The 15,304-nt window shown below is 37.0% G+C and overlaps 2 protein-coding genes across 11 annotated transcripts in view; one reads left to right on the top strand and one right to left on the bottom strand.

Annotated features, from left to right (window-relative positions):
- otofa (otoferlin a) overlaps positions 1-13,264 on the bottom strand; it is a 63,604-nt gene extending 50,340 nt beyond the window's left edge. For all 8 annotated transcript variants that reach the window (XM_077553184.1, XM_077553181.1, XM_077553185.1 and 5 more), the window contains exons 1-2: positions 12,924-13,264; positions 6,547-6,605 (exon numbers count right to left, since the gene is read on the bottom strand). In XM_077553184.1, coding sequence (XP_077409310.1) covers positions 6,547-6,605; positions 12,924-13,005 — 141 coding nt within the window. In that variant the 5' untranslated portion in view covers positions 13,006-13,264. The remainder of the gene's footprint in view (positions 1-6,546; positions 6,606-12,923) is intronic.
- Positions 1-15,304, top strand: part of LOC144039634 (dynein regulatory complex protein 1-like) — a 281,634-nt gene that overhangs the window by 58,050 nt on the left and 208,280 nt on the right. The gene's annotated exons all lie outside the window — the stretch shown is intronic.

The raw sequence follows: 15,304 nt of genomic DNA, 5'->3' as shown, positions 1-15,304 counted from the left end.
TTCACCTCTGTTTTGAAACAAACTTCTTTTAACGTCTTTGGCACTCCTTCATAGGATTTTACTAAACGTTATTTAACGTTTTTGGCAGTCAAAGAGTTAAAGATGATTTGTAACAAAAAAAAAAGGCAAACAGTGCATCGCCACGGCAACAGCATTCCACAAAATAAAAAGTTTTCTTTTTGCCTAATTATGTAAAATTCCAATCATCTGTCAACAATTTAAAAAAAAAAAAAGAAGAAAAAAGACTTTGATGACTAACTTTTGATGCAAAAATGCTTTTAGATCTTTCTCTCGTTTCAGGGCCGCTCATAACCATTCAAAGATGTCACCCCCCCCCCCCCCCCCTCTTCCAGCCTAATTGGCTGCATCAGGCTGTTCATTAAAAGTGACACAGGTACAGTCTCAATAAGCAAAAGCCTGGAGGCTGCGGCGGTCTATCACAGGGGCTAAAACGCACCAGAGACGAGTGGCTTTTTAATTCCGTGATGACCGTGTGATCCTTTCATTTTCTGTTGCCATGGATACATAGCATGAAAACACCTCTACGATTAAGCTTGAGTGACAACATTTTGAAGCGTATGAATTTATATTTACAGGTGAAAGGTTGTTTTGAACTTACGCTAAGAAATCCCGTCAGATTTTTTTTCCCCCCCTCTCCGGTCTGTGTCTTCTTAAAGGATAAAAGTGATGAGGTTCGACTTTTGAGGAGAAAAGCCACACTCTGATGGGGAGCGAGTCCATATGGTCTCGTGGGGCGGCGGAAGATGTTTTATGAAGCAGAAGAAGACAATTAGTACTAAAAGTCGAGTTGTTCTGAGGATGCCGAAGCCGCATTCTCATTAGGCGGACGACGCCCTGTTTATCATGACGCAACAGAAGCTGCGAGAACTGCTTCATGAAATCTTACACGCTTAAAACGGCTGGATCAAAAATAACCCCGTTTTGTTAAAAAAAATTGGACTGACTCACTTTTTTTTTTTGGTACAAAATGAACAGTTTAGGACAGTAGGAATGCAAAAATGTAGAATGTTTACCATGTACTTTTGAATATGTTTTTTTACAACTGTTAGCAGCACTTCGGATGATGCATATTATTAAAATATAAAAAAATGGCTGGATCAAAAATAACCCCGTTTTGTTAAAAAAAATTGGACTGACTCACTTTTTTTTTTTTTTTTTTTTTGGTACAAAATGAACAGTTTAGGACAGTAGGAATGCAAAAATGTAGAATGTTTACCATGTACTTTTGAATATGTTTTTTTACAACTGTTAGCAGCACTTCGGATGATGCATATTATTAAAATATAAAAAAATGGCTGGATCAAAAATAACCCCGTTTTGTTAAAAAAAATTGGACTGACTCACTTTTTTTTTTTTTTTTTTTGGTACAAAATGAACAGTTTAGGACAGTAGGAATGCAAAAATGTAGAATGTTTACCATGTACTTTTGAATATGTTTTTTTTACAACTGTTAGCAGCACTTCGGATGATGCATATTATTAAAATATAAAAAAATGGCTGGATCAAAAATAACCCCATTTTGTTAAAAAAAATTGGATTGACTCACTTTTTTTTTTTTTTTTGGTACAAAATGAACAGTTTAGGACAGTAGGAATGCAAAAATGTAGAATGTTTACCATGTACTTTTGAATATGTTTTTCTACAACTGTTAGCAGCACTTCGGATGATGCATATTAATAAAATATAAAAAAATGGCTGGATCAAAAATAACCCCGTTTTGTTAAAAAAAAATGGCTGGATCAAAAATAACCCCGTTTTGTTAAAAAAAATTGGACTGACTCACTTTTTTTTTTTTTTTGGTACAAAATGAACAGTTTAGGACAGTAGGAATGCAAAAATGTAGAATGTTCACCATGTACTTTTGAATATGTTTTTCTACAACTGTTAGCAGCACTTCGGATGATGCATATTATTCACAGGGGCACAATTGGCATTTATAATTTTGTTTTTGCACTCGGCGAAAATGATGCCGTGTTCAGGCACAAAATAAAGAGTTTTGCTCATCACAACTCAAACGGGACCGTATTTATCCTACTGAAAAATAAAACCAATGTCTACATATGCGGACATGCTTTTTTTCTCAGAAACTACATCATGTAAAAAGATCATTCTTAGTTTTTAAGCTCAGCAGGTCCCAGGCATCCCAAATAGCCAAGAGGAATTAAAAATGCATCCCATGAAGAAAAAAAAGAAAAAAGAAAAGAAAGCAATGATGATGACATGTCAAAAAGTTTAGTGACACAAAATCTGTTTGTCAAGACCCAGAATTCCTTGAAGGGGGAAAAAAAAAGTACTGTGGTGCCCAGAGGATACAAGAAGTACCAAAAAAAAAAAAAAAAAAAGAAGTGCTGAGACAGAATTCCTTTCTTCACTGGAATAATTTTAGACCCCCACATTTTAATAATGTTTTTTTTGGCGCATTGTTACTGCTGAGTGGGACTCATTAAAGCAGAAGAAGCAAACGGAAGCCCTCAAACAACATCAGCATAAAGTTTCCATTTTTTCATTTACATGAAAAACCTCCGTGCTTGTTTTGACTGCATTGACATTTGCGGTCCGTTTCTTTTGCGACACTATACTGCCAGTAAGATCATTTTTTCTTTCTGGGATCATCATTTATTGAGGATACTTAGAGAGATGAAAGCATCCCCGTGGAGCAGACCTGAATCTTTCAACTAGTGCATGTCATAACATGCTTACAGTGTTCTCATTGCATTTGTGGGGTTTAAATGGTCAGTACGGTGAATGTGGCTTAAAACTGAGTTGTTGTTTTTTTTTTTAAGTGGTGGTTGTATAGATACATTTTTAAAAATTCCTTGTGTGTGGTGCTTTTGCAGTTACATCATCCTCACAAACGCTTTTCCAAAGGTCTAAGAGCCATGAGTGATTTGACCAATTTGATTCCATCCATCCATTAGAAGACACCATAGCGATGACAAAGCGGGATAAAATAGCATTCCAAGTTTAGTCTTGCGTTACGTCATTCCTAGGATCTTATTTAAAAGTTAAACTGCGGCAGCCGTCCGCTCACTCGTGGAGAATGAATATATTTCCGTCATTATTTTTGCATAGCATCTTGCCGTCTTTTACCAGCTACGATTTGGTCTGTTGCGCACACACTCACACGCTGGAGTGCCGCCAAACCGCCAAACTTCCTCCTCGCAGGCTTTTGCTGTTCTCTGCTCTAGTTCTGTCGAACTAGTGAGGGGGAGGCACTAGTGCGCCGTAGCTAAAAGCTAAATCCCACCATGGAATGAATAATGAATGCACATTCCCCACCCAGGCAATCGGCATACTAGTTCAAAGGCGTTCTTGCTAGACCATGCATAAAGCAACACGACTCGCAGCGCTATGCTAATGGGCCCTCAACACAGCCATCCAAGAGTTGCGTCGCCACAGATAAGGCAACGTTGCTGCATTTCCGAGCAAGCAGACAGGCCAGGAGTTTGAACATAATTCGTTCCTGCGAAGTCCAAATTGTTCAATCTCCAAAACATTTTTCCCCATAGGAAATAATGTAAATGCAATTAATCCGTTCCCAAGCTCCAAAAACAGAATTTTTTTTTTTTTACATTTACACTACAGCACAGCACAGTGCAGTATTTAAACAATAAAAATACCTTACCTTACCTGTTGTGGTGTGATGGCTTCAGTGGATGATAAATGCTATGTTAATGCTAGCTTTAGTTCAGTGCTGAGTTTGTGTATTTTACATTGGGCATCTTTTTAAAACTACTAAGCGGTCCATGCATGCGTCTGGCACGTTGAACAGCTAAGGGGGGGGGGGGGGGTCCCCGTGCCAGTATTTGCATAAGTAGTGACAGTAGTTACAACGGCGCGATAATCTCCTTCCTAATTCCACCGTGGTTCGTAGCACTGTATGTTTTTCTTTGCCGCCACTGGCAATGTTGTCTTTCTTTGTGCCCATAGCGAAGAAAATTGTCGTGGAAAAATCAAAATGCACTCGTTTACCCGTTTTCGAGGTATGTTGGGCTTAGCTTGGGTGTTCGAACTCCGAAAATGAGTTCAAACTCCAGGCATTTTTTTTACTTTTATTTTTTGGTTGAAGTCCGAATTGTACGAGTTCCGAGATGTTCAAACTCCGAGTTTCCACTGTATATATTTATATATAGACGCGCTGTGGCACCAGCATGGAACAAACCCCCCCACACAAGGTCGCAGAGGCCACTTAAAGTTGTTCCTCTGGACATGATGCTGAGTGATGCTAATGACCTTCCCTGCACTGAGAGCAACAAATGAGGCTGTCAAAAGAAATCAGTGATATGCGCTCGGTTCAAGCGCCGAGTCACGTCAGCGTAGATATTCCTGACACATTTCTATCCTTTGTCCAATGTTCTACACAAAAGGAAAAAACAAACAAACAAAAGTCCCCGCGCTGAACTTTGAACCTACAGTGAACTTCGTCACTTCACAACAAGCAGCAGTTTGGCAGAAAGTCAACAATTCTTTCAAAAAGAGGCTTTGAGTTGTTTAATGTCACTCCCAGCTGAAATTTACTGCCGAACTTAACATTAAATTAAGAGAATGACGCGTTTTGTATTTAAAACAGCAACATAACTTTGCTTTTTAGTCTGCTATCTTAATGCTAACGCATAATGAGAATGCTGTGGACGGGGTAACTAATATCTGTCTTCCAGTGTTTAACAAGTAATGGATAATTATTGACTATGTAATATATAATTATATCTATAATTACTTATATATAATTATACATCAATTATTATAACACCTGCTAAAGGTGGTAAGTTTTTTCCCATATTTTTTTTTAACAAAATGGCCATAGTTTGGCCACCACTGCATATCCGTATCCTGTATTTTACTGCCCCCAGGTGGCACATTGAATTTAATTGTCATTACTGTTTTTATTTTTGATAATATAAGTACAAAATTATAGAGTTCTGCTTTTCTTATTAGAAAGGTTTTACAAACATTGGCTGTTTTTGGGAGGCGGGAACAGATTAATGGCATTTCCATTCATTTGAATGGGGAAAGACGATTTGAGATACAGTACAAGTGTTTTGCGTTAGGAAAATAGTAATGGAACGAATTAAATCCATATCTCTGCATTTTCATTTTAGTCTTCTATGGTTAAGCAAATATGAGGCGTCAAGACATACTGTATATACGCAGTACATATACAGTTTGTGACTTAAATGTATAGGAGGGAGAACTAATCAAATTTCTGCCGGATTGTGGAAGTTGCCAACTCCTTCATCCATTTTCCTGATGAAAGCGAAAGCAAATGCCGCGTTATCAGGAAAGGAAACAGGCAGCACTGAGCACTTCAAAGGAATTTTTTTTTTCTGCGTTAAAAACAAGCAGAGACTAAAATGCTAGCTTGTATTCATGAGACTTTATGAGGCTTTTATCCAAACATGAGAAATCTGCTCTCACAAAATGCATTTTTAGGGATGACATCGGAAAGCTGTTTTGTTTTTGTTTTTCACATTGCTTGTGAATATATCCATGCTTCCATCTTCTATACAGTTGATCCTCACTACACACTAATATATATATATATATATATACATATATATATATATTAGTATATTATTAATATATGTACATTTTCAGCAGATTGGGTTACTTATTTTCACCCAGTTGATTGGGTAGAAGATTTGATATGCTGAATGAAGAGCTGGCCACCATTTTGGAGAACTTTTTGTGTAGTAGTTGAACTAAATTTAAAGTATCATTCTTAGCAAACATGGGTGGCTGCTGGATGAGTTTGCAATTTCACCCAATTTGGTGTCCCCTTTTCTTGACCATCTACCAATCGTCTTAGTCCATGAGATCCAAACGTGTTTGTGTGGCCATCATTTATGCAACACGTTCACCAGCAGAATGTAAAAAATGGAATTCCTCATGAAGGGGACGAATAAAAGATGCAATACTTCTTCTTTTTCTACCTTCAGTCTGTTTTGCTTCCACTTTCTGCACTCTGATCCTTATCTCTTCCTCTTTCTGTTCAAAAGCCACTTTGCATTTCAATACGCTTTTTTTGTGACAAAAGCCTGCAGGAATCCATATTTTCACAGCATGCCAACAGTAAAAACAGCCACCAGTCACCAACAATGGGCCTCGGGTGAAATCCGTCATTGCGCTCAGCTCATTTTCATGTTGTTGATAACAATAACGTTAATGCGGGCCGTACAGTTTCCGCATCAAGTACGACTGGAAGCTCTATAAAGAGGAGTTGGAAATGTAATATGTTTATCACCCTGTTTGTAAGTCATAAGTCTTGCTGTAATCTAATACAGCCTCAGCACTTCTTCACAAGATGCAATTGTAGTATAATTAGCGACAATTGTCCCATTGGTAAACCCAATTAAATAGTGTCGTTAATTTGAGTGCAAAAATCAATTTAATTAGCATTGCTTATAAACAAAACCACTCTGAATGTGATATCGGGTGGTTATCTACTGAAATAGTCCTTGTTGTCTATGAATCCAAGTGATAATTGGCTAGCAAGTGATGATGTAAGGAAATAAAAAAGAAACTGACCTCGTTAAAGTGAGCCACCTCGTCACAGTTGGCCGCCACGCGGCTGTAGAAGGACGAGCCTGAAAAGGGAGAGATGAGTTAAGATCGCATCGCAATAAATGTCATTGCTCTTGAAATTAGGAGGGCGCTCATGAGCGCAATTAAGTGGTGAGTTTGAGTTCCATCTGCGCTGTAGGACGGGTTTGACATTTAGTGAATGCAGGTCACTGGTTAGGTAGGACATTTAAAGAGAGGTATTTATAGCGGATGAAGGTCTGCAGAGCGCTGTACAAATGTCAAGTTTTGTTCAGGAAATAATAAGGCTATCTAAATGTGTAACGTGAAGGTGTATTAATATATCTTTTTGTTTTTTAGAGAGGGGGGGTATTATTCTGAGAAAAAACTCACAAATCACGAGAAAAAAAATTCAAATTTTTGCAACACTATAAAGTGGCAAATTTGTGAGAAAAAACTCACAAATCTACGAGAGAAACTTGAATATTTTCGACATTATAAAGTGGCATATTTGCAAGGAAAAACTCAAATATTTGCAACATTATAAAGTGGCAAATTTGTGAGAAAAAAAATCACAAATCTACGAGAAAAACGTGAACATTTTTGACATTATAAATTTGCATATTTGCGAGGAAAAACTCTGAAATTTAGGAGAAAAAATATCTAATGTTTGCAACATTATAAAGTGGCAAATTTGTGAGAAAAAACTCTGAAATTTATGAGGAAAAACTCAAATATTTGCAACATTATAAAGTGGCAAATTTGTGAGAAAAAACTCACAAATTTACGAGAAAAACGTGAACATTTTTGACATTCTAAATTTGCATATTTGCGAGGAAAAACTCAAATATTTGCAACATTATAAAGTGGCAAATTTGTGAGAAAAAACTCACAAATCTACGAGAAAAACGTGAACATTTTTGACATTCTAAATTTGCATATTTGCGAGGAAAAACTCAAATATTTGCAACCTTATAAAGTGGCAAATTTGTGAGAAAAAACTCACAAATTTACGAGAAAAACGTGAACATTTTTGACATTATAAAGTGGCATATTTACGAGGAAAAACTCTGAAATTTATGAGAAAAAACGCAAATATTTGCGACATTATAAAGTGGCAAATTTATGAGAAAAAACCCACAAATCTACGAGAAAAACGTGAACATTTTTGACATTATAAATTTGCATATTTGCGAGGAAAAACTCTGAAATTTATGACAAAAAAAATCAAATATTTGCAACATTATAAAGTGGCAAATTTGTGAGAAAAAAACCTCACAAATCTACGAGAAAAACGTGAACATTTTTGACATTATAAATTTGCATATTTGCGAGGAAAAACTCTGAAATTTATGAGAAAAAAAATCAAATATTTGCAACATTATAAAGTGGCAAATTTGTGAGAAAAAACTTACAAATCTACGAGAAAAACGTGAAAATTTTTGACATTATAAATTTGCATATTTGCGAGGAAAAACTAAATTTTTTGCAACATTATAAAGTGGCAAATTTGTGAGAAAAAAAACTCACAAATCTACGAGAAAAACGTGAAAATTTTTGACATTATAAATTTGCATATTTGCGAGGAAAAACTCAAATATTTGCAACATTATAAAGTGGCAAATTTATGAGAAAAAACTGCGAGGAAAAACTCTGAAATTTATGAGAAAAAACTCAAATATTTGCAACATTATAAAGTGGCAAATTTATGAGAAAAAACTCGCAAATCTACGAGAAAAACGTGAAAATTTTTGACGTTATAAATTTGCATATTTGCGAGGAAAAACTCAAATATTTGCAACATTATAAAGTGGCAAATTTATGAGAAAAAACTCACAAATCTACAAGAAAAACGTGAACATTTTTGACATTATAAATTTGCATATTTGCGAGGAAAAACTCAAATATTTGCAACATTATAAAGTGGCAAATTTATGAGAAAAAACTGCGAGGAAAAACTCTGAAATTTATGAGAAAAAACTCAAATATTTGCAACATTATAAAGTGGCAAATTTATGAGAAAAAACTCGCAAATCTACGAGAAAAACGTGAAAATGTTTGACGTTATAAATTTGCATATTTGCGAGGAAAAATTCAAATATTTGCAACATTATAAAGTGGCAAATTTATGAGAAAAAACTCACAAATCTACAAGAAAAACGTGAACATTTTTGACATTATAAATTTGCATATTTGCGAGGAAAAACTCAGAAATTTATGAGAAAAAACTCAAATATTTGCAACATTATAAAGTGGCGAATTTGTGAGAAAAAACACAAAACTCAAATATTTGTGAGTTTTTTTCTTTCACAAATTTGCCACTTTAAAATGCCGCAAATATTTGTGTTTTTTTCTCGCAAATGTTTGAGTTTTTTCTCTGAATAAAAATAAATAAAAATAAAAATAAATAAAATAAATAAATTAGACGTGGCTCTAATTCGACGTCGTGCGTGTTTGCCCAACTGGCGTTGAAATCTCAATGAAGGTTCCAGGTGCGCCTCACTGTATGAAGCGTCCAGTGAGTGTTTATATGAACTCGAGTGCAGATAATTGTTCACTGTCATGTGATTTAGTCATGCATGCTGCACCTGCCGGTTTTGTGATATTGATGAATGACAGCGGGCGCGCGCATGCAATTGTCTTTGTGTCGTCGTTTGCTTTGCGCAGGTGCGGCGCACTTATGCGCACGCAGACGGCTCATGTTTGCGCGGACATTTAGCAATAAAGACAAAATGCGATTTTCGAAATTCTATCTGCTGCCAGTTGGACCGTGAGACCAGACACATTTCATTCTAATTTCTTTAATATGTCTAACCACCTCATTATTAGTCTGCACATAATCACTCAGCACTTAAACAGACGTGACACACATTCATTGTTGCAACAAAATACTATATTGACTTTTTTTTTTTTTACATTTATGGTATTTAGAGTGTAACAAAAATGATTTGGATTGGAAAAATCACTTTTGATGTACAAGATGAGAGCACATTGAATCAAACTGAAATATTCCACTTGTAATGACACTTTTAGGTGGTTGCCAACCACCTCTTTTTTTGTTTTGCGCTGAATGAAATCCTTTTTTGACGCTGACTCGTCATGCTCCAAGCTCACATTTCTTTTGAAATGATTGGGTTTTTTTTTTTTTGGGGGGGGGGGGGGGGGGTTCTGAAGAGCTCAGTATTGTACATTTGGTAATTTGACCGATTTGACATGTCATCATCATTACTCTCTCTTTTTTATTTTTATTTATTTTTATTTTATTTTATTTATTTATTTTAGGGAAAAAAAATGAAATGATTGCTTTTCATTTTTAAATAAACTCCCTTTAGATCTCAGAGAGGATGATGCTATTCCTCCTACATTATTCAAAATTCAGCTCTGCCGCCTTCTTTCACCCCCCTTCCCCCATCGCAATGTGGGTTTGTGAAAGTAGATGGTATGAGGCGCTTACATAAGGTGTGCTGCTTCAAACTAAAACCTTCTGATAATCAGGTTGCATTTTGGCCTTGCTGGCATGCAAAGTGCTAAAAAAAAAACAGAGCAAAGAAAAAGTACAGGATTCGTGTGTGTGTGTGTGTGGACAAACGTGAAATAAAGACATTCAGAGAGACAATTTAGGGCTAAAAATCGCTTTGTAGAAAACTGCCTAAAAGGAAAGTAGCACATGAATGTTTCCATGTGTTACAAAGATATCCTCTGTAGTCTAATCTTGTAATGTAATTAACTTTTTAACTACATTCACTTTGCTCGTGTCTGGCGGGCTACCGAGCAACTGCTGAGCAAGAACTATCGAAGATCGCAGATAAGATGGCGGGCTCATCAAAGCCTCTGCCTTGAAATCAATTAAATAGCAACGCCTACTTTGCTCAACGCTCGCCTCGTATCAAATAATCCCGACGGTTCGGTGCTCGCCGACAAACTTCGGCAAAAAAAAAAAAAGGCCATGCAGGCTCTTGGCTTTTCCTTTTAAAATATGACTCAAGAATAACATTTTGATGTACATACAGGTTAATTGTATATTCTGCCATCTAGTGGCTGAGCATAGAATTGTTGTTCCTATCACAAATACGTCGTTGGCATGAATAGATGGAATCGCTGTAGTGCATCTCGCTGGCTGTATCTGAACCTGTGATGGTTTTTGACAGCATCGAATGGAGGAGCAATTGGGCTGCAAGAACAACAACAACAACAACAACAACAAAGCCGTTCTTTTAAGTGGAAAGCAAGTGAAGCGAAGACAACTGCTGGTTGGATCAAGGCAGCGTAGGTCCAATTCCTGACTGGGCTGACATGCCGCATGCACTACTGAGAGCCCAGCCAGTTTGCTGCAGCGCATCGCACAACAATCTACGCCGCCCGCTATCCTTTCTGCACGCTGAACACACACGCACACACACACAGAAGCAGGAAAGAGGAAAGAGGGCGGTGGTAATGTGACATCCTAAACAATACTGCTGCTGACTGTAATCAGCCAGTCAGATACGAGCTAGCCTGGCTTTGACCGCAAGACTAATTGCTTGTCTAAAGTTCTCCAACACACACGCACACACAAACTGTTGATGGCTGTAATTCCTGCGAGAAGCACAGATTCTTGACAAGAGGCTGCCGGTCAGGGCAAACATAAAAAGGGCTTTTAACAGGAGACTGTTTTGACTCGATAAGAAGGATTTGGGTTTGGTAGCCTGGAAACGGAAACCTTTAGAACGCGTCGTTTAATGGTCATTTTTGATGGTCAAGCCAAGCGTCGCTTAAAGGGGAAGTCAACCCCCCAAAAAAATTCTTGACAATAATGTGTTCTACGTAGCCCCACTAGTCTAAAAACGGTATCCTGGTTAATATTTTGTTAGTGGAATATGAGTTAAGCAGTAAAATCCGGCAGTTTGTATCAATATCAGAAGGCGGCCTTTTGCCACTTGCCGTCGAGTGAAAATGACATCACAGTTGCTCAGGTCTTAGGTATCAACAAATCACAGCTCAGCTTCAGAAAACAAGTGAGCTGTGATTCGCCGTTGCCCGAGCAACTGTGACGTCATCGTCAGTCGACAGCAAGTGGCAAAATGGCCGCCCCCGAGATGGATATAAACAATCAGAATGCCACGTTTAGACTAGTGAGGTCACATATGACGTATTATTGTCAAGAAATGTTTAGGGTTGACTTCCCTTTATTGTCTGAAAGTGTGATCACTCGTCACCAAAACACAAGAAAGTAGAAACCATGCCAGTTTGGCTTTAGCCCCGAGTACTGGCTAGCTAGCTCCACTGGTGCTTGTTTGTCTGCTATGGAGCTAGCTAGCTTGCTAGCTAGCATCAAGGGCTCTAGCCAAACTGTGGCAGGGATTTTACTTTCTGGACCTGGATTTGCTACCTCTGCTCCAAAATGAATGTTCATCTCTACTCATGCCCGTTTCATCGTCTGAAAATATTAAAACAATCGCCTTAACATTTTGGATTTTATGAAAGTGTTTTCCTCGCCATAGAAAAATCTTAGCGTTATTTGATGTCGGAAAACGGCAATCAATTTCCCCCAAATGAATGTGACATGTCTACTTATGTCTTCTTCAACCACTTCAAATATTAGAACGGTCATTCCGATATTTCCGGACGTTCAGCCTTTTCCTTTCCATTGACTTTCCATTGGCGTTGACTTCAGAGAAAACCTAACGTGACATATTGTCCGAAAGCTACGACCGATCGCCGCTGAACTTGACATCCGCATCCCTACTCATGCCCACTTGAACATTTGAAAATATCAAAAATGATTGCACCAATATTTTTACATTTTATGCAGATTAAGCCCTTTCCTCTCCAAACATCCAAAATATTGGATTGGCAATCATTCTATGTCTATATAAATTTTGATGAGCTTTTTTTATGCTTAAATTATGCTTTTTAGCCACAATACTGTACTTCAGGATAGTGATGTTAAGCTGCACCACCAACAAAAAAATACATTTGAAACGTTCTTTTTAGTAACCAAAGATGAATTTCCAGTCGAGAAGTAAAAGATGCCACATTCAGGCTCCTTTCTTATGTTGATTAACATATTTATTAGAATGCCAGTCAACATAAGAAACTTCAATCAAGACCTCCAAGCGGCTCATTTGTTGCAAATTGTTCCGTCGTGCTTCTGTGGGTTTTTCACCTGCTACTCTGACTTCCTACCCACTTTGTGCAGCCCAAAGTGCAATTAGTGCCTCATCAAGTGACTTTCTAATCATTCATGGTTTAATGATAAAACATGCAGAGTTAAAAAATAAAATTATATATATATATATATATATATATATATATAGCATGTGATGCCATCTATTATAGTCCAACTGTATCAAGTTTTAGTGACAGCAAAGAGAAGGCAACTTGCTGGAAAAGTTGTCGCCTACCTCGAAATGTGACTTTGGCAACGCGGTCACCTTTCCCCCGGAGGTTGGCGACCGACTTGAGGTGAAGCGTGAGGGCCATCATGAGTCCGGCGGGCTCGGGGGGAGTAACACGTTACTCCTCCACGCGGTCAAACTTGAACCCGCTGCTGCCTTGGGCACTCCGGTGTTACGCTGAAGCCGAGCGTCTCCTCCCGATCGGATCCTCCGCGATCCTAAATCCTTTTCCATGTGCGCGGCATGAAGATTCGATTGTGGGCTTTTTGTTGTTTAGTTTACTGATTTTCTGTGCGCGCGCGGCAAACGATACGAGTTGTCTGCGCAGGCTGCAGCATGCGTCGCGCATCTCCTCGATGCTTGGGTGCGGGCGGGGGGGGGGGGGCTGTAGGAGTGTGTGTGTGAGTGTGTTACAGCTTCCCTGTGATGAAGCAGCTCAACCTTGTGTGTCACTTTAGCACAATGTCGCTTCTCAATGGCGATTGGATCCGCATCACGATTCGTAGGTCACGATTCAATTTGATACGATTAATCCCGATGCAAATCTATAAGTTGATTATTGCGATTTTTACTCCAATTTAGAAAATACTGATCAGAACAACAACTTGTAAATGTACACTGTAAGATTTGTAAGAAAATGTATTTATTTATCTGAAACTTCAGGCTTATAACTGTGAGTATTTAACAAACAGGTTGCAATCGGTTTCATGTTTGAACAGCATTGAAATAAAATATTAAGGCTTAATGACCCATTAATATAACAGTCTTCCATGCTTAAAGTGTGAACCCTAACCCAAAAGTAAGATATTTTGTTGAATATTTCCATAGAAAAAATTGATGTTTAAACATTGATTCGGCCGCATATCAAATCGATTCGAGAATTGTGCATTGTAATATCGCGATATATTGCTGAATCGATTTTTTAACACCCCTTATATATATATATATATATATATATATATATATATATGCCAACGACGTGTAGTGACAGCAGGACAATTAAATGTTCTTCCACTAGGTGGCAGAAGATACAATTACACTATCTATTGACCTGTTGCAATTTGTACAACAGTTAAGTATATCAGCTTTGTTTAGCTAAAATTTTTTTTTGGATTCTACCCATTTATTCACATCCCTTTCAATTTTATAACTAAATTGAGATCAGATATTCATATTTTTTTCAGTTTACAGTGACTTTTTGGTTTGATTACATGTCATGCCATTTTTCCAATATAAGACCAATATAGCTCAGTAAATGTTGGGAAAAATGCTATTATTGCTACGTACTGTTAATTCATAAAGTTGAATTGATCTGATAGGGTTACTCAGTAAATACTCAGCTTCACTTAAAGCTGGACTGATTTTGTATTTAATGAATGAGTGGAGCTGCTCAAAAACGAAAGGATTAAATGGCTAAGACGGATGCTGACCAGTTGCTAGGCAACCAATTTCCCGCTTTGTCCATCACACAGAGTTCTGGTCATGCTAGAGTCAGATCAGGTAAACCTTGTCAACAGGACTCTGGATTATTGATTTATTGTTTTAAATATAAATTTAGCATAGTGGTGGTGCTTTTTTTCTTATTTATTTATTTATTTTTCTCCTGTCGTAGACAATCGATATGACTGAGTATTTAAGGTTGCCGACCCGTGGTATTAAAAATTGATTGGGGGGGGGAAACAGAATCTTCAAAACTGTAAAAGGAGATATCAGACTCAGTTTTCATCACAAAGTTGATGACTCAAGAACAGACTGCCACAACGAGCCTTGAGGCATCAACTCCATAGAAGAAATAAAATGTCCGTCGTCTCATATTGAACTCAACTCACACTATAGTTCCATGACATTATATTCTTTATTTTCATTAGTTCAAGATATTTCTTGAAGACTGTACTGTAAACATGCTTTGTAACACTTGCGACACCGTTAACACTTTTCAGTAAGCTTTATGAACAGTTGATGATTAAGTTCAGAGTCAGACTAACAGAGGGCGGTGTTTGTCTAGAGTTCATGAAAAATGACTTGGGACATTATTTTTGTGAGGGTGCTAATATGCCAGTAGGTATTTTAATAATAAAATACTATCATATAATTTAATTTAAGTTTAAAAACAACAACGATATTTTAATAAAAATGATGTGTAGAATTGCTCATTTTATTCATATATCATTTTAATAATATTTTTTTTAAAAATATATTTACAAGGGTAATAATGTCCTGTTACTATAAAATCTAATTATTTTTACAAATTCACTTAGAATAAAATTGACTAAATTCATTATTTAATTTACAAAAAAAATGTTTATTTCACTGAATGACAGTTAAAAAATTGTTTTATATCTATTTGAATATTATATGTTAAATGTATTTTAAATTTTAAACAGTTA

This window comes from Vanacampus margaritifer, chromosome 19 (assembly GCF_051991255.1).
Source record: "Vanacampus margaritifer isolate UIUO_Vmar chromosome 19, RoL_Vmar_1.0, whole genome shotgun sequence".
Lineage (NCBI taxonomy): Eukaryota > Metazoa > Chordata > Actinopteri > Syngnathiformes > Syngnathidae > Vanacampus > Vanacampus margaritifer.
The sequence above is the reverse complement of the archived record's forward strand: the minus strand, read 5'-3'. Positions and strand labels throughout refer to the sequence as shown.